This window comes from Castor canadensis, chromosome 3, assembly GCF_047511655.1.
Source record: "Castor canadensis chromosome 3, mCasCan1.hap1v2, whole genome shotgun sequence".
Classification (NCBI taxonomy): domain Eukaryota; kingdom Metazoa; phylum Chordata; class Mammalia; order Rodentia; family Castoridae; genus Castor; species Castor canadensis.
The window spans coordinates 36,665,122-36,685,111 of record NC_133388.1 but is presented as its reverse complement, the minus strand read 5'-3'; the positions used below and the strand labels follow the sequence as shown (position 1 = coordinate 36,685,111).

Sequence of the window (19,990 nt, the reverse complement as noted above, 5' to 3'; positions counted from 1 at the left end):
TTGACAAGTAACTAGGCATGTCAGGTGTATGCAAGTGTTGTATTTGCTGTTTATTAATCTTGTAATGCTTGTTTGCATTGAGTAAAGTGCAAAATGCTTAAATTTAATTAGAGGGTATTTGAAATTTAGGAAGTTGAGTATTTTTCTTGGATCAGGAAGCCATTATTTGGCAGTAGTTTGCATGATCTCCCCAAGTTTTGGCGGTGCTTAATACCACTGGTAGGTAATGAAAGGACAATTGGATAGTAAAGTGAAATTCTGTTTGTTTCTTGGCTTTTTCTTTTAATTCTCTGCTTCTGGTATTCAGGTTGTGTGAACTGTTTTGAATTTTTTGTTTTAATTGCTTTTGCATTTTATTGTGTCCATTTTTTGTGTGCTTGATAAGTCATATTTGACTGTTCTCAGCTTTAATCTAAATGTTAAAGGGAAAGAATAGAATTTTTTTTAATAGGTTAGAACTTTAGTCTACCAACATTCCCTTTTGGGTCACAAAACTTGAAATGGGGTTTGGGTATTTGATTAATGGGTAAAACACCCGTTTATTGATTAGTTCAAAAATTGAATGACTTACATGCTTATCAGGCACTGTTGCAGAAGGCAGATGTTGTCTCTGCATTCATAGTTTGTAGTCACCAAGTTCTTTTATTTTCTAAATAATTACCAAATTCTAAGTTGGATGTGTAGATGATGCTCTGTCCTTCAGGCCAAGATTTGATGATTCTTTTGATAGGTTTGCTAGAAGTGAGGTTGTCAGAAGTGCTGGACAAAGGCTCAGACAAGCTTGGTGGTCTTTCATTTTTTGCTGCTCTTCTTTTGACCACACTGGCTTTCTAAATTGCCATCTTATTAGAATCTAGGCCATTGGGGGAAGGGCTAGGTTGTGCAAGGGGAGCACTCCTCTCCTCTTTTTGAGTGCCATTACCCAGAGCTTCTGGAATTGCTTCTTCAGTTGAGGCAGCTGTGTAGATCATTTTTGTTTTATCTGTAAAGTTAAAAAGGGTTAAAGGTGTGGAGGGAAAGGAGTAACACAAAGCTTGTTCAATCTGGGAAGAAAAGAGTATGAACTTTCTGCAGCATGCTATATGTGTATTGTTTTCTTATACCTCCTCCAATGATTCAGATTTGAGATTTGCTTCCCTGTCTAATACTAGTAATAGTATTAATAGCTTATAAAATTATAGCATTGAGTTTTCATTAATCCCCCTACTTGTATATGTACAACAAAATATAGGGAAAATGGGTTTAAAAATGTAAGCAGTCACTTGCATCCTGGAAATAAGGAGTGGGCAGAGAGAAACAGCTTTAGGGAAATCAGACCAGGGGGGCTTCCCCCTTTCTCACTTCCCACATTGGTCACCTTTTCCTGCCTGTATGGAGGTGGTGAGGAACATTGAAGATGATGCATCCATTCTACCTTCCTTGTTCTTAGGGGGGCACAGGCGTCAAAAGCACAAACTTTTGTGACAGATTTTTCACTCTGGAAAGGGCTGCTCAAGGCCTTCAGCTCCAAAGAGATAATTGCTTTCACTTAGTTTTGTCACTAAAGTTCAGTACTATGAGGGTATTTCCTTTTAAACTTTTGAGAGCTAAAAATCTGGAGTATTGCCCCCTCAAAAAAAAATTTTTTTTTTGGTGGTACTGCGAATTGAGTTCAATATTGCTCCTTAAAGGTCATTCCAGGCCCTTTGGGACTAGAACTTTAAGCCTGAAACCTCTGGTTGGTGACTGTGTAGAAATTTCTTTCTTCTCTAGCACCTTTTTCTCCAGGTAATAGAGAGGGAATCTCATTGGGCAACAAATCTCCTTAAGTTGCTCTCAGATAAATCTCAGGCTTAGGTTCCTTCTAAAACTCTGCTGTAGTTTTGAACCATGGTTTATAAAATGGTTCTATAGTATGTCAGCCTTTTATTAGTTTTTGACTGATAACTAAAATTATTAACCACAAAGGAGCAAATCTGCATTGATAGCATAGTATAATTCCATTAAGGAAAGTTGTGTGTGTCTATTAGGATATAAATCACAATTCCCAAGAACTTAAAAAGGTCTTGAAGAGGCCTTAGTATTGTGAGAAGTAAGGCGTTCAAGGAATCAGGTGATGAGGGAAAACACACTGATGTTTAGAATTAAATAGATATAAAAGACATGGTCTGAAGTTGTAGCTTAGTGGTGGAGTGCTTGGCACCTGTGGGCTATGGGTTCAGTGTCCAATACCATAAAAGAAAAATAAATTGAGTTTATTTTGTTACAGTTACTACTTAATCCTGTGCTGGGGGTGTGGGTAAGTAGTAGAACTACTTGGCAAGTTTGAGGCCTTTTGTTCAAACCCCAATACAGGAAGAAAGAGAAAAATCCTCAACCTTTTAAGCTTGTACTTAAATTACTGTGTAACCAGAGTTGAATCCCTTTTTTGGGTTTTGTTAGGGCTGCAGTGCTTTAATGTGTTTTCCCAATTGCAACAAGGGTAGTAGTGCTAGGGCTCTGATCTGAGACCCAGTCCTAAATGCAGAAATGTCCTGAATCCTGTAAGTAGAGGGTGTTCACATAATCTCAACTGTCAGTTCTATTTCCTCATAGTGATAAATGGTCTCTCGGTCTCCCTACTTACACCAAATAGCCAAATCGCCTCAGTCCCATGAGACAAGCTCCATCTATTTGATGGAACTTCAGCTAGAAGGCAGAAATGCAGTGCAGCTAATGGAAATGGCCTTGGTTATGTGTTGGTTTTTGGTGGTACCTTGTTGCTAGTGAGGAATTAAAAGGCACATTCCAAAAGTTCCTAGTAGAAACTGGCTTGTTGTAGGTAAGTTCAGATTTGATATGAGAGTAGAACTTAAAGGGGGGATTGGTTGAATACTCACCCTTGGGAGGCTTGATTTTCTCATAGCACCGAAAGATGACAATGAAGAGAAATCCTTCCACAAGTTGAAAAATCATGTAGAGGAGAGGAAAGAAGAAAAGTGGTCCAATTACTTCAGGGGGAAAGGTCACATTAAGGATGGTAGAACAGAGTTGGACATTTTGGAATCCAGTCTCCATGCTGATGGTACGGCTGCACCTGTGTAAGAGGAAAAAAGTACTCAAGGACCTGAGGGAGCAACTGTTTGCTCCCCCCCCCCCCCGCCAGATACTTTAGGACCCAGTGTAGTTCAACATAAGATGGAAGGGAGCCAGGTTATGGACTAGATGTAGGTACAAGAAAGAGCAAATTGACTCATCTCCGCCATTCCAGTCCTATGGAGGATGACATTCTCCATAACATTAAGGAAGTTTTTATGAGGCTTTTTGAGTAGCTTGTAAATGTATGATTTATGTGTTTTTGTTTTTTTGGTGGTACTGGGGTTTGAACTCAACTTCATGCTTGCTAGGCAGGTGCTGTGCCGCTTGTGCTACTCTGCCAGCCCTGTTTTGTGTTGGGTGGGGGTGTCTCAAACTGTTTGCCCCTGCTGGCTTCAAACGGTGATCCTCCTGATCTCTGTCTCCTGGGTAGCTAGGATTATAGGCCTGAGCCACTGGTGCCCAGCAGATTTGTCTGCTTTTGTAGAAATGCCAAATTAATAAGAGATGTCCAGCTTGTGGAGGACAAAAAGATGTGAGCCAGCCTCATTCACTAGCTTGTTAGGTTGAGCCTAAAGGATAACCACATTTTCAACAGACAATAGTGGAAGATAGCATTTATCTGAAATGCCTGGGACCTTGTCCTGTTCCCAAGTTTCTGCCTTAGATATCTTTAAAACTTGAGATGATTAAACCAATCCATTCCATTATCTGTCTTTGGAAGATATTTTCTTAGGTTAGCGTTCTCATTTTGTAGATTTAAAGAGTGGAACGTTTACACTTAATAATACACATTTAATTCATTGAATTCCAAGTGTGTTAAGGTAATTGTCTCAGACACAGCACATTTATTTTGAGGGAGACTACTGTGATGATAGTTGGTATTGTGGCCATTCATTAATATTTGTAGTACCCCATTAACTCTGAAAAATGGCATCACTTTATGGCAAAAGGCACTCTTGACGTGTTATATCCATAGTAATTTGTTCTTTATTAGCATGACTAACAATGGATACTTTAAAAATTGTATCTTAAGAATTTAGTTCCTCTGAGGAAATCCTGCTTAAGTAATTTGTCTGCTAGAGTTGAGAAGAAAGTCACTGTACTACAACGCATAGATGAGGGGGGTGCCTAATGTTCCCACACCATCTCAAATTGTTTTCATGTAGCAGCAGAGTTTGTGAATTGGATTGGACGATAACCAAGGACCACAGCTACTTGAGTTGGGGGTGCCACTTAGCAGAGTTCTTACCAAAGGTATTCTTGTCAGGACTAACTGGATAGAAAAGGAGGAAAAGTGGGAAAAGGAAGAGAAATGGCATGAAGCTACCCCAGTGCCATTAACTACCAGGAAATCGAGCAAGAGATGGAATCTGGATTCTGGGAGGGGCAGGCTTTGTTCTGTTTGAATGATGAGATGTATTTGGTGTCTGTTTAATTTAGGCCTTTTAACCCATTCAGTACTTCTTAACAGTCAGAATTCCTTGATCAGGGCTGGAGATGTGGCTCAAGTGGTAGACCACCTGTCTGCTCTAAGACCCTAGTACCAAAAAAAAAAAAATAAGTAAAATTAAAAAGAAAAAGAAACCTCCAAAATTCCTTGTTCATTAGGGCAAGGAGGAGGCCCATGGGGTTAGTAGAACCTAAGAGAATACCTACTGTGCATTGAGGCGGAAGAGAGCAGAGAGAATGTAGCCTAGCAGGAATCCAGTGAAAGGCATCAGGGAAGAGGTGGTCAGCAAGTGTGGTGTCATGACATACATGATGCTCTTGCCAACATTGATGACAGAGAGGACTGTGACAGCTATGCTGAGCAAGAATGTGAGGATCATTCCTCCCTAGACATGAGGACAAGAAAAAAAAGGCAGTTAGAGGGGTGGAAGTAAAACAGGGTGGGGATTTTTTTTTTTTTTTTTTTGGTGGAGGGAATGGGGTTTGAATTCGTTGGGAATTTAACAGGACATCGGTATTTGAAGTGGAAGGGACTATGAAACACCTGTCTTTCCAGATTTTTTTTTTTCTGGGTGGGGTAGGAGGAGGGCAGGGTCTTACTATTACAGTTCAGGCTGGTCTAGAGCTTGTAGTCCTGCAAGGATTATAGGATTATAGCTAGCTAGGTGGTGGGAGCCCCTATATCCAGCTCTTTTTCTTTTTTCTGATAGGACTGGGGTTTGAGCTCAGGGCTTCGTACTTGTAAAGCAGGTACTCTACTGCATGAGCCATTTTGCACTGGTTATTTTGGAGTTAAGGGTCTTGAGATTTATATACCTGGGCTGGTCTTGAACCGTGATCCTTCCCATCTCAGCCTCCTAAGTAGTTACATTACAGTACAGGCTTGAGCCACTGGTGCCCAGTTCTCTTTGGGTTTCTTACCAGTAGCTAGGAAAATTTGTAGGATAGAGGCTTGGCTAGCACTTTGATGACTAAAAGCTTCATAAGCACAGCTGTTTTTGACACATCTCCCAACAGATTTTCAGTGAAGTGCTGTAGTTCTGTAGGAATGAGACTACTCAGGCTTTCTAAAGCCATTTTCCAGTTTGTATACACATTCCTACAATACTGTTAGCTGTCACCATTCCAAATATGTTGGAGCTCATTAGAACTTGTCATACTTTTCTCAAATAGTCTCCGTTAATGGTATGGATTTCATTTTGGGGGTGTGAATTTGACTTCTGGAAACAGTCATTCAAAGCAAAGCTAGTTAAAAAAAATGGATCGGTTGAGCCAGGAAACAGTGTTTAGACCCCAAATGATGGTGTAACCATAAAGGGACAAGCCTATTTTCTTGAATGACCTGGGACAGAAGTTCTAAAAGGAGTTGCAGAAATGTCTTGAGTTGTACCACCATCATCAGAAATTTAGCAGGTCCTTCTTGCCACAGGTAAGTACTGTGAAAGCAACATTTATTGGAAACTGATAGGTTTTGCTTATTGTAAAAAATGACTTTATAGTTGCATCTTAGATGTACTATTAAACTTTCAGGAAGTTTTTATTTCAGGAAGTGAATATACCATAAAATGATAGATTTTCTTCAGTATGTAACAGTGGAATGAATCTTCCATGGAAGTCCATGCCCTTTCCATTTCCCAAGATACATTTTAAGAATGGCATGCTCAAAATGTAAACTTATGTGTGAATCTAAGACTGGTATCTTTAATCTCCTGAGTACAGGAATATATAGCAAAAAATTCTCAAACATAACCATGTTATATGTTGGTGCAGTTTCCAGTTCCTTCTAATGTAGCATTTTACATTTCTTAGTAACACTTGTGTATTTGCAGTGATAGCCTAGTAATTTTGTTTTGTTTTTGGGGGTTTTCTTTTGGCAGTGCTAGAGATTGAACCCAGGGCTTTGCACATGCTAGGTGTGTACTCTACCACTGAGCTAAATTTCCAACTGTTTACTAAAATTTTATCTTTTTTTTTTTTTAATGACAGTGGTCTGGAACTTGCTTTGTAGCCCAGGGTAGCCTTGAACTCAAGATCCTTCTATCTCTGTCTCCCAAGTGCTCAGTTTACAGGCATGTATCATCATGCTCTCTAAACATTTATTTCTATAGCTCAAATTTCAGCTGCATGGCTTTATATTAACAGGTTTTGACGGTAATGGGGTTTGAACTCGGCATGCTTGCTAAGCAGGCACTCTACCTCTTGAGCCACTCCCCCACCCCTACATTTCTGTTTTTAATCCATATTGCAACTGATGTGATCACATAAAATATCACCTGTACCAACTAGTCCTATTCAAGATAGGAAGGACTTTCACAGGTCTCATTAATAACTACGTGCTTTGGTTTTTAGTAATAGACTTAATTTGGTGCATGCCTGTTAGCCCAGCATTGAGAGACTGAGAAAGGAGTATGAATTTGAGGCAAGCCTTGGTTGCATAGCAAATTCGATGTTAGTAACATAGGGAGATCCCATCTTAAAGACTGCTAACTAGTGAGCTTCCTAGTTTACTCTTATATTTTGAACTGATCAGCCCATTTGGATTTCATCTCTTGGATTTGTGTTCTACTCAATGACAAAATAGTTTTTACTCCCATCCAAAGATCAGAATGGGTAACCTTGGGACGCTAGATTATAGGGAACTGTCCAGGAATCCAAAATGTGATGCTTCAAAATGTGCTTCTGTCACATGAGCCACCCTTGCCAGAGACCCAAACCAAATTGGGCCACCTGATATATTGGACTTGAACCTCCAGAACTGTGAACCAAAGTAAATCTCTTTGCTTGTGTGTCATTGCTTCCTTCCCATGAGACTATGTAACACGGGGGTGGGGAGGGCGTGGGGACAGATGTGCTTACCCTCATGATGTAGGATACATATTGTGGCCGTTTGGTTTTGAGGATTATCCCTATGGTGCAAGGAATAAGAACCATGACCAGTGATAGCATGATGCCTCCATAGGGCACCTTGTCCTTCAGGTTCCCATCATAGATCCCTCTAGAGTAGACATACAGCAGCAGAGGCATCAAGCCCAAGGCGCAGAAGGTGGAGCAGGTGGTCATCACAATGCTGGGTGGGAGACAAGGGAAGAGCCAAGAGAACCCATTAACACTCATGTTGACTGTTGGCTGTGTGCCAGGCAGACATTATGCTAAGTGCCTTATAAACATTGCACCATTTCCTTAGGTCAGTAAGCTGAAAAAACTTTTAAGAGTAGTGATAGACCCAAAATCACGGAGAAAGTAGTAGCGGAATCACTTTGAGCTGAGGCCCATCCAACTGCTTTGGTCACTATACATCTCACGAGGAAGGGAGTCATTCTGACTTTCTGTAATAAAACTCTGCTTTGAGCATCTGCCATATGTGCTTAACCCATTTTCATAAAACTGGTCCCATTACTTTTGACTAGCTCATAGTATCATGGACTTGCACTTGGCACACAGTTGCTGAATGTGACATACAGCATGGGTAAATAGATGCTTTGTCCAACACAGACACTAAATATTATGTCCAGTGCATTTTACCTCTTGGGAAGTTTTTGGAGATGCAGTAACAAAGTACCTGGTCTTAGGATAGCTTGAGAATGAGGCAGAAGCCAAAAAACAAAGCAGTTGGGTTAGGGGTGTACATGCTCAGTGGTAGAGTACTTGCCTGGTATGTACAAGGTGCTGGTTTTGATCCCCAGCACCACACACACAAAATAAGCTACAGTTAGGTTTGTAAAAAGTAATAGCACCAAAGCAGTAGAAATAATAGTTGAAAGATTGTAATGGTGGAGTAAGAATAAGCAATTGCCCAGATTAAAGTGGTATAATTTCATAGGAATAAAGTTCAATGTTTTTATGGATAAAAATTTCTAATTCTGAAAAGGATATCTAAAAATCTACGGCAAATATTAAGCATGGTGAATTAGAAAGATTTCCTACAAGGAATAAAGCAACAGTATATATTACCATCACTTACAAATTATGCTATAAGTAGGCTCTTACTAGTACAGCAAAAAAAAGAATATAGAGGTGGAAAAAAAACACTTTTTGCTATTGAAGAAATAAAACTTCATAGAAAAGTATGAAGGCCTAAGTAAAAGCAAAGCTATACCATATTCATGAATGGATGGAAAGACTATTTTATAAGGATATAAAGATGCTCTCTAAATTTGTGTAGACAGTCAATGGAAATTTAATCAAAATTCCAGAATTTTTTTATAGACTTGAAAGCTGATCCTAAGACTTAAGTGAAAGAGCAAAAGCGGTAACATTTTCAAGAAGTAGGGGAACTTACCATTCAGATATTAAAATATGAAGTCATTATAATTAAGAGAATGTGGAAAGATAGCCACATAGATCAACAAAAGAGATTCCAGACAAACTCATGCACAATTAATGAGAGGTGGGATTACAAGTTAATTGGAGAAAATTTTATTAAATGACAATGAGAATTTTCATGTTCACAGCATACATAAAAATCTAAAGATTTCCATTATGAAAAGCAAAGTAATTAAAACTTTTCAAAGAAAATATTGGAAATACCTTTGTAACCTTGCAAATTATAAAGGATTTCTTAAATCCCAATCCATAAATGGACAAAGAATATTGGTAAATTTGACTAAATTAGAAGAGCATTCTACAAGATATTACTATCAAAGTATAAAAACAAGTCCCCAAAATAAATAAAAGTCCCAAACTGTGAGCAAATTGTTACAACATACATAAATAACTTTGTAAATTAGCAATGAAACCTACCAAAATAACCACATTGAAGAAAGAATTTACTGGCAGATATGTGAATCCCATGCCCAGCAGTCCTTTTACCTTACACAATCTCACCTGGGAGCAAGGGGGCCATGCACAAAGCCTTCCACAGAAACAGGACATGAAATATGAAGAAATACCTGACCACAAGCAGAATGGATAAATGCAAGCCAACTACACAGCCGTTCAAACGCACAAATGCCTAGCTCAACAAGTTGTCAAATGATGTGGGCAGTAGGAACTGTTGATATGAAATCTTAAAACATCAAGTAAGCAGTACATCTTATTGAGATTGTGTAGACCTCAACACGGTCCCTGGAAATGGCTGGACACCAAATCATGGAGGTGCGCCCTTCACAGAATGACCAAAGGAAAGGAGATTGAGGAGCACACAAGGCTTCAGTACTAGCTATTGATCTCTTCATAGAAAAACTGTTCTGGTGTCTGAGAGCAAGCAAGTTCTGCTTGCTTTGGCTTGATATAACAGGAGTGTGGAGTTTGCTCTGGGATTTGGTGTGTATGTGGGAGTCATGGTCCCAAACACTCAGGTACTTCCTACACATGCTGGGTGATGCTTCATCCCCTAACATACTCTGTCACTGCCATAATCATCACTTTACTCAGAGGTGCAGGGATGGCAGGTGACTTCCAGAGTCTTGCTTTTGAAATTGGAATCATGGTAGCACCATGTTAGGATAAAAGCCACATTTGGTGTTTCCATTTTTCTTCCAGCTTTAGTTATTTTATTTTGAGATGGAGTTTCACTATGTTGCCCAGGTTGGCCTTGAACTCCTGGACTGAAATACCTTACCACATTAGGTGCCCACCTTAACTGGGATTACAGGCATGTACCACTGCACCCAACACCTTCTTGCTTAAATTCTGTATTGGTCCTGCATTTGGACATCAACACAATCTGTTTGAGAGGCTGGGTTTGCGCCTCTGTCAATGGAGAGACTGAAGGCAGGAGCTATAAGAAGATCCAGTACAGCCTCCATGGTGAAGTGGAAAACTTTTGGGAACCCTAATGGCTTCCATTTCATCATGGTTAGCCTTCCTACATTACAGTGGTGGAGACAAGGAATCCTTGGCTTGTGTGCAGGCCTTTTGTACACCCCTGCCTTTGGTTCTGGTCTCTGCTTCAGACTCAGTTGGGTGAGGGGAGCAGATGAGCTTGAGGGACAGAAGGGATGAGCAAAGGTTCTGCCTACAACCAGCCAAACTCCCTTTAACCTGCAGGGCCTTTTCTCACTGGTGTGTTGTGATGAAAAAGCTGCCGTGCTGCCTTGTAGGATCCACTGGGGCCAGGCCTCCTGTGATTGTTCGCTACCCTTGGACTTATTCCAGCTGGGAGGTAGAATAGTCAAGGGAGAGAGCCTGGGCTGGCTGGTTCTACACACAACTTTGCCACAGATTGGGGGAAACCCGTGGCAGGTTTCTGGACCTTCTACTTCCTCGTGTAAAATGGAATCAGTGTCTTACCGATTTCTCCCAACTGCATGTGCTCAAAAAGAAGCCTCAAAGTGGGACTTGGAGCTAAGGCCAAAATCTGTCCCTTAGACATGCATGCATTGTTTGGTTTACACAGTCTTTCAGACAAATTTGAATTGTCAATGTATAAAAATTTGGAGAGTCACATAAAAGTGAAGATTCTACCTTTCCTTGAAAATCAGGAAGCTAGGACAGCAGCGGGCACTCCTCCCATTGATTACCTGCATGTGCCCTGATCAGCCCTTTGAGGTTGGCAGGTAGCCTGCAGCCACTTTGTTTGTGAACAGCCTGACCCTGAAAAATATTTGAGTAAAAGCATAGGCTCTGGAGCCAGCCAGACCTTGAGCAGAGGTATTAAGATCTCTAAGATTTGGCTTCCTCATCTCCAGATATGACAAGTTACAGCACTCCTGCTGTCTGAGGCTCCCAGGCACTTATCCAGGTAAAGTGTGTAGCACAGACTCTTACTATCACTGTTGTTATTATAATACTTGTAACAAGTTGACCCAAGTGAACTCAAATTGGAATTTGAACTCTGGCAGTGCATGATGGATGGTAAGATTCATGCTCTGCCAGTGGGGTCTGAGGCCTGAGTTAATGTGCATGAGAGGGTTGTCTGTAGGGAAGGGACTTTATGAAGAAGGTGGCTGCACCATCAGAGTGTTACCTCATGCGGGGTCTCAGGAGCAGTGACAGTCCCCAGGTGCCTGAACAAGGAGACTGAGTAGCAGGGCACGAGGGATCACATTCCTGGGTCATCGGAGGCTCTGCCCAGTGGGGTCCTTGAACTCAGAAGTGGGTACTGTTGGAGAGGCCCTCATTAGCACCCACTGGCTGTTGAGGCCTGGTCATCTATCTGGTCACTGACACTTAAAAGCTCACTCATTGTCACCCTGTCCCCTCCAGTCTGCTGATTCCACAGACACACAAGTCCCTCAGAGAGCCTCTTCCCTTACACCTGACTGCTGCATTTCTTTTGCACTGAAATGGAGGTATGTCTGGCTTTCTTGGGACACAGGGGCGGTGGCAAATCTCATGCATAGGCCAGATCAAAGGCCATGGACTTGCTTTACAGCAGGAAGTATTTGGATTGGACAGGGAGAAGAATTTCCTCATAGTGAGGTGATCAAATATTGAACTATTCCCCTGGGAGACTGAACAAGTCAAATCCCTGCTTGTGCCTCTCTGCCTATCGACTACCTCAGGGAAGGTTGAATCATTGATAAACAGTCCAGAACTTTCTAGACTATAGATTCTGGCAAGACCCCAACTCATACTCTTGGTCTTTTCATTTAAAACTTGGCAGCAGCAGCAGCAGCACCACCACCAACAACAACAATAAAATGGGCTGGAGAAATAGCTCAAGTGGTAGAGTGCTTGCCTACCTACCATGTGCAAGGCCCCAGGTTCAAATCCTAGTACCATGGATGTGTGTGGGGGGAATGTGTCCCAACAACACACACACACACACACACACACACACACACACACACACACACACACATCTCTCCCACTGTCACTTTGCATCACTAGACTAGACTTCTTGGTTAGTTTTCTTCACTAAGTTTGGCCAGGGTACTCATTGATGCAAGCAGATGGACTCTGAATTCCCTGCTTTATCTGGCATTGAATAGTGTCTATAGAGGACAGAACCAGAGGAAACTGGCTTAAGGCTGAGGCTTAGATAAAAGCAAGAGCTGTGTGTGTGATTTCTCTTCAGCCCTGGAGCAGGTCTGAGATGGCCGCCTCTGGCAATCAGGACTAGAGCCATACATTTTTAGAAGGACAGTTACTTAACCAGCACCTGTGTGTAAATGGTCCAGGAGACAGGCTTTGTTGGTTTCTGCTCAGGGTGCTGGGCAGGGAGGGGCTGTTGCTAGTCTTCTCCCTACCAGTTGGGCTGAGGTGGGGCCCAACTTAACCTGGGCAGGTGCTGGGAACTCCAGAGTCTACTTAGTGTGCCTTTGCACACTGATAGCAGGTGACAGTTCTTAAAGGCAAGATACCACAGATGGACAGATACTTAGGACAGCCTTTTGGAATTCTTTCCTGCTTTGTAGGACTTGGAGGAGATCACTTACTTCCAAGTCACCTTGATCTCTCTGGTGATGTTCAGAACCCATCACATCCCCTTTCAGATCTCTAGCCTCAGAACCAACAACTTGCACCCCAGCTACGTGGGAGTAATTCTCCAAGGACTCTGGTTGAAATCACTGCTCCTTTTAGGCAATGCTTGTGTCCCATTTGAGACACCTCTGGATTGGCTTGGTGCTTAAACTAAGGTGGACCCCAACCCCTAGCCCCAGCCCAGCATAAGTTCTTGGCGATAAATCCAGCCCTCAACCCACCCAGCATCCACGCAGCCACCACTCCCTGGTTTCAGTTCAGTTCTTCCCCTCAATTGTTGAATCTCCATCGTGACCCTGTCCCAGGCTGCTCCCTCCTCACCCCTAGTCCTACCTGAGGTTCATGTCTCCCTTCACGGCCAGACTGAAGAGATTGGACAGGTTCCCCCCAGGTGAGCAGCCACAGATCAGGATGGCCAGCGCCTCAATGTTGTTCAGCTGGAAAACCTTGCCCACCACAAAGGCAGTGAGGGGCATGATGCCGTACTGGGCCACCATGGCGATGGCTAGCCCCTTAGGCTTCCAGAAGTGAGCCTTGATCTTGCTGAACTCCATAGTGCAGCCCAATGACAGCATGACAGTCAGTAGCATTATCACCAGGATCACGCTCAGCGCCATGTCCGTGGGGCGCTTGCCAAAGCCAGGGGGCATGGAGAAGTTGAAGGGGGCAGATACATTGTGCACCTCCATTCTACTGGGAGGCAGTGAGGACCACCTTTGTTCCCTGCTTGTCCAGTTCTTGCTGGATGTCTTCTTTCGCCACCTCTCAGGACAGAGTTTCTGGACAAAATGTAGCTCTGGACAAATAGAAGGATTATGCAACTAGCTGAGCTGTTTCTCTGGTTGTGACTCCCAAAGGAAGGGAGCCCAGAGTTTTATCTGCCTGGCTTTCCTTACCTCTCCCAAATTTCCTGACCTCTGCTACCTGCTGGGTCCTGCTCACATGCCTCCATTGCCTTTTATCTGGCTGCTTGTGGGACTGAGGGCTTCTTTCTCTCCTCCCATCTTGCACTGAGCACTGTTCCTGGGACCAGCCCAGGGTCCACACTAACCTGGGTCCAGCCTTTCTCTTTGCTTAGAGCTCCTGTTTCTTGCTAAGTCCTTGGTGCCTCAGGTTCTCCATTGGGGAAGGAGTCCCCTCATGCTCAATGAATTATCATTTGTCCCCAAAACTCACTGGAATGAAACATGCTGGCTGCTATCTTTGTATCCTGCATGAAAGTGGCAGGGCCTGTAGGTTGTAGAGCAAGGTAGGGGCAGGCAGTGGTATTGCTTCCAGATGGGATGACCCTCCTGGGAGTCGAGGATGGCATAACGTTCTTACCTGTGCTGGAGAACCTTGTCTTATCTGCACACCTGAGCTGTATGGGTATTAGGGGGGACACTTGTGGTTCCCTGCAGTGCTTAACTCCAGAGGGAAGAACCCTTTGGGGAAGTGGATGGACTCTTGAGAACTTGGAGACTTTTGCCCCTAAGGGCAGCTTAGAGGAACCCTGGCTGTGGAGGAATTTGTGCCCAAGGAGCCCCATCACTTGGGAACTTTGCCGAGAAGGAAGCAGGGATGAACAGGCTTTTCTTTCTGATCCTTAACTGCTCTACTTTTGCACCAGGCCTGTGTGTCTCAGGCTGGGAGCCAGGTTCGCAGTGTGTAGCAGCAGCAGTAGAGAGGAGCAGGCCTGGCTGTCCTGAGCCTTGATCTTTCTGTCCCCACTATAGGGTGAACAAAGAGTGAGTCCTTTGGAAACAGTTGACTCTGGTTGGTTGGAACCTACAGGTATGGGTTGGGCCTTGGAGTTTCCTCTTTGCTGCGCCAGACTTTTGTGTCTAGGACTCTATAGGACAGAACAGGAACAGGGAGCAAAGCACTCATGGGGTAGGGGGTGGCCACAGATTTTGGCTTAGGGTTAGGGATTATCTGAAACTGAGAGGTCTCCAGCAATGGTGTCTCAGGTCTCTGATCCTGCCTAGGTAAGTATTGGATAACAGCATTCATATACTCCCCTTTGTATGCACGAGAAGGCTGATGTATCCCTGTAGTTATGGAGTGCCTCGCATGTACACAGTGGTTCTGGGTGACCACAGATCGAAGTCCTTTCCCTCAGAGAGCCTCCACTGTTAATGATTTCCTGATTCTTGAGTTAAACTGGTCTTAAGGAAGGTCAGGTGAAGGCTCGGTACTGGATACTGATGGGAAATGTGTGGTTCTTGAACTGAGCCTTCCCAGAGGGCCGTGGGAGGCCCAAAGGAGGCTGCTGTCATCTCCTGGAGTTAGTCAGAAGAAGCCCTTCCTGAGTTGCTGGGGGAGAGTGCCGGGTACTGTGGAATAAAATATGATATAATCTGTGTTTCTGCTGTCAAGGACCTTATGGTGCATCTGAGACCACAGGTGGACAAAGGGTACAATGCAAAGCAAAAAAGCCCATGGAGTGGAGGTCACACAGGGCTGCCATATACAGTTGTGTAGGCTATGCACTGCACAATGCGAGAAATATTATTTATGCAGACATTCTGGGCAACCTCACATAGGGCCTTGAGACCACAGAAAGGTAATTTTTACCCATCTGCCTGACATGTAAACCCACGAGTTATCTGTTAAAGTACCAGAGTAATTCATCTGTTTTCTGTTCAAGATCAGAGCCTTGGGATGTATCTGTTGGTCATATTGTGTTTATAAAGCCATTTAGTGTTGTGTCCATTCAGGACTCTTCAACTCTTCTCAGAAAGCCAGACTTCTACCCCCACTGCAGATTTTTCCCTCTGGAAATTTTGGGGCAGGAGCATCTTGTGTTGTATTAATGCATCCTATGTGGCGGGCACACACACACATTAAATTTCTTTAATAAGAAATTACATTAAATAAGAAATTACATTTAAATAAAAAATTACATTTTTTATTTAGTCCTCACAACAATCTTATGAAATAGATACTATTGCTATCCTTGATTAATTTTAATGTTAAGACAGGATCTCACTATGTAGCTCAGGCTGGCCTCAGAGATCTCTTACCTCAGCCTCCCAAGTTCTGGGATTATAGGTGTGTGTCATCATGCCTGGTGCTACGGATTAGTTAGGAAAGGCCCAGAGAGATTATACTTAATCTCTTGCCCAATTCCCACAGCTAGGGAGTGGTGGAATTGGTCTTCACACCCACCTGGCTCCATGCCCCACCTGCTCTGCTACACCATTTGCCCCTCCTCTCTCCCTGACTACTTTGTGTTTTGAGACCCAGGATTTGGATTGGCAAAGTCCCTGTGATTGTAAATTTGTTTCAGACTGGCCCACACTAGTTCTTTCAAGCCACACAGCACTCAAGCAGCTCACAGGGCAGTGGTGGCTGAGAGGATTTGCTTACAGGCTACACTCAGTTATCCCCCATATTCCGCGGCCACCTCCCTGTTGATGTCCAAGAAAAAGCAGATTGCCACTTGTGAACTCCTTCTTAAGGAGGGAGTGAGGACGTCCACATGCACAAGCCCCAGGGCTGGCAGATGAGAATGTGCTCAACTTGCAGGTCCTGAAGACTGTGTGTTCTCTCAAGTCTACAGGCTACGGAGGGAACAGTTTGCTGGCGACACTTCTACCCATACCTGACCAATGAGGGTGCCTTTGTCCTCCATCTTTCTCCCACTGCCCTGAGGCTATGTTTGCCACCCTGCACCACAGCTGCCTAGGACTGGCAGGCTTGGCTGGAGAGCATGGAGGGAGAGGGATCTGCAGTACTCACAAGAGAGGAAGTGACAAAGACCCAGTGCTGAGCCCCTGGTGCCCACAAAAAAGCAGAGACTGGGGCTGGGTCAGCAACTGAATTCCAGTTTACATGTGGATTGGGCCGTGGACATGCCAGTCACCTCAGTAAAGTTTGGACAGGAGTATTTTGTGTTGAATAAATCTGTAGCCAGAAACAAACAAACAAAAATGTTGGATCGGTGCAGTGGCTCACATCTGTAATCCCAGCTGTGTGGGAAGTGACGATTGAGAGGATCATGGTTTGAGGCCAGCCTAGGCATAAAGTTTTTGAGATCCCATATCAGCCAATGGCTGGGCACTGCAGGACGTGCCTGTCACCCCGGCTAACAGAAAACATAAATAGGAGGATCATGTTCTAGGTCCCCCCAGGAATAAATGTGACCTTAGTAAAAATACTTAGAGCAAAAAGGGCTACAGGTGTGGCTCCAGTGATAGTGCTCCTGCCTAGCAAACACAAAGCCCTGAGTTCAAATCTCAGTACCACCAAAAATAGTCTTCAGTCAGCCACTGTCCTTGACCCCACAATCCGCTGGTAGAATTTTAAGCTGAAAAAAAGGACAATTTTAAATGGGTTTTCATACCAGGGTTTTCGCAATTGAATCACTGGAAACAACCCAAATTTCTATTAATAGGTAACTAGTGATGACCTATTTAAAAAACACCACCATTCTTTTTTCCCCCCTTGTTCCTTCTTTTATTTTAAAATTTGTTATTGTTGTGCTGGGTGGGGGTACATTGTGGCATTTACAAAAGTTCCTACAATGTATCAAATATATCATACTTGAATCCACCCCTTCACCATTCTTCTTTATCCCCCTCCCCTGATTCCTGGAACAGTTTCAACAGATCTCATTTTTCCATTTACATACATGTATACACAGTATTTGTACCGTATTCACCCTCCTCCACCCTCCTCTCCCTTTTCCACTGGTACCACCCCCCACCCCAGGCAGGACCTGTTTCACCCTCCTGTTCTCCAATTTTGTAAAAGAGAAAAAAAAACCTGACATTTTTGCTTGTTTAAGATAACTTCATAGGGAGTTTTCTTGTGGGACTTCCATATATGTGTGTGTGTGTATATGTGTATATATATATATATAGAGTCTGAATTGGTTCACCCTCTATATTTTTCTTCTTTCTACCTTAGTCCCTTTCTTATGGTGGTTTCAACGATTTTTTTTTTTTTTGAGGAATTGGGGCTTGAACTCAGGGTCTACACCTTGAGCCACTCCATCAGCCCTTCTTTTGTGATGGGCTTTTTGAAGATAGGGTCTTGAGAACTATTTGCTCAGGCTGGCTTTGAACCACGATCCTCCTGATCTCTGCCTCCTGAGTAGCTTGGATTACAGGCATGAGCCTCTGGCACCCAGCTCAACAAGTTTAAAAATTCTATATTTATTCTTGTATAGAGAGTACATCAACCATATTCACCTTCTTAATTTCCTTCTTTTACCTTCCCCGTCTCATATGTGACCTCCCTTTAGTGTGACCTGTTTTTCATAATATTGCTTGTATTTGTTCTAGGTCTATAGCTCCCATATTAGAGAAAACATTTGGCTTTTGGCTTCCTAAACCTAGCTAATTTCACTTAAGATGATGTTCTCCAGTTCCATCCATTTATCTGCAAACAACAATATTTCATTCTTCTTTGTGGCTGAATAAAAATTCTGTTGTATATAAGTACTATATTTTCTTGATCCATTAGTCAGTAATGGGGCATCTTGGCTGTTTCTATAACTTGGCTATTGTGAATAGTGCTGAAATAAACATGGGTGTGCAAGTGTCTTTATTGTAACCTAACTTACATTCCTTTGGGTATATCTCTAGGAGTGGTATAGCTGGATTATATGGCAGATCTGTTTTTAGTTTTTTGAGGAGCCTCCATACTGTTTTCCATAGTGGTTGTACTAATTTACGTTCCCATCAGCAGTGTATGAGGGTTCACTTTTCCCCACATCATCGCCAACATTTGTTGTTGGTGGTGTTCTTGATGGTAGCTATTCTAACAGGCGTGAGGTGGAATCTTAATATGGTTTTGATTTGCATTTCCTTTATGGCAAGGGATGTTGAGCATTTCTTCATGTGTTTTTTTTGTTTTTTTTTTTTTACCATTTGGACTTCTTCCTTTGAAAATACTCTGTTCAGTTCATTTGACCATTTCTTCATTGGATCATTAATTTTTTTGGAGTTTAGTTTTTTGAACTCCCTGTGTATTCTTGTTATCAATCTCTTGTCAGATGGATAGCTGGCAAAGATTTTCTCCTATTCTGTGAGTTGCCTCTTCAATTTAGAGACCATTTCTTTTGTTGTGCAGAAGCTTTTTAATTTCATGTGGTCACATTGGTCAATCCTTTCTCTTAGTTGCTGAGCCATTTGGGTTTTATTTTGGAAGTCATTCCCTGTGCCTATTAATTCCAGTGTATTTCCTGCTCTTTCCTGCACTAGTTTTGAAGTTTCAGGACCTTAATCCACTTTGCGATGATACTTGTACAAGGTGACAGGCATGGATCTACTTTCAGTTTTTTTGCATGAAGATATCCAGATTTCCCAGCAACATTTGTTTAAGAGGCTGTCTTTTCTCTATAGTATGTTTTTGGTGCCTTTGTCAAAAATCAAGTGGGTGTGTAGCTATAAAGAAGACCCACATCTGGGTCTTCAATTCTGTACCACTGGTCTTCATATCTGTTTTTGTGCCAGTACCATGCTGTTTTTATTGGTATGGTTCTGTAGTAAAGTTTGAAGTTGGGTATTGTGATACCACCAGCTGAAGCTAAAGCTGTTTATGGTGTCTAGGAGTTTTTTGGTGAAGTTTTTCTGGTCTTTTAAAGATAAGATCATATTATCTATAAATAAGGATAGTTTGACTACTTCATTTCCAATTTATATTCTGGAGCATCTTTTTCTCACTCCTATTACTCCTGAACCTAACTGTGCTAACTGGGTGCAACGGGAGATGCAGAAATGACAAACGATAGACAAACAGACATGCAGAAAGTTGGGGTCAGGTGTGTTGGGTGCTTGGATGGAGGCACAAAACAGCCTCATTGCTTCTTTTCTCTATTATTCTTTATTCTTTAAGGCCTTACTCCTTTACAATTCTTTAAAACCTTGCTTCTAAAATCTTCTTTTCTATTCTTTAAAATCTTTTTTCTTAGACTCATTCTGTCTCATGTTTTCTCTTAACTTTTCTTTAGCATAATCTCTCTTAAAAGTCTTTGCCCTCAGACTTGCACTGTCCTATCAGACTTGCACTGTCCCATGTTCTCTTTAGCTTAGCTTTTCTAAAGCCTATGTATAAAGTTCTCGTGCAGAAAGCTGCTCTGGTGGAGACACATCAGCCAGCGTCAGTGGCAGTCAATCAAAATCCCCCA

The 19,990-nt window shown here is 42.6% G+C and overlaps 1 protein-coding gene across 1 annotated transcript; it reads right to left on the bottom strand.

The window, feature by feature from the left end:
• Positions 1 to 514: 514 nt before the first annotated feature.
• On the bottom strand, positions 515 to 13,783 carry Slc10a1 (solute carrier family 10 member 1). Its single transcript, XM_074067686.1, is given in 6 exon segments — positions 515 to 903; positions 906 to 982; positions 2,859 to 3,055; positions 4,714 to 4,892; positions 7,363 to 7,573; positions 13,207 to 13,783. Coding segments are annotated over 6 exon segments (1,050 nt in total). The 5' UTR covers positions 13,563 to 13,783; the 3' UTR covers positions 515 to 873.
• Positions 13,784 to 19,990: the final 6,207 nt, after the last annotated feature.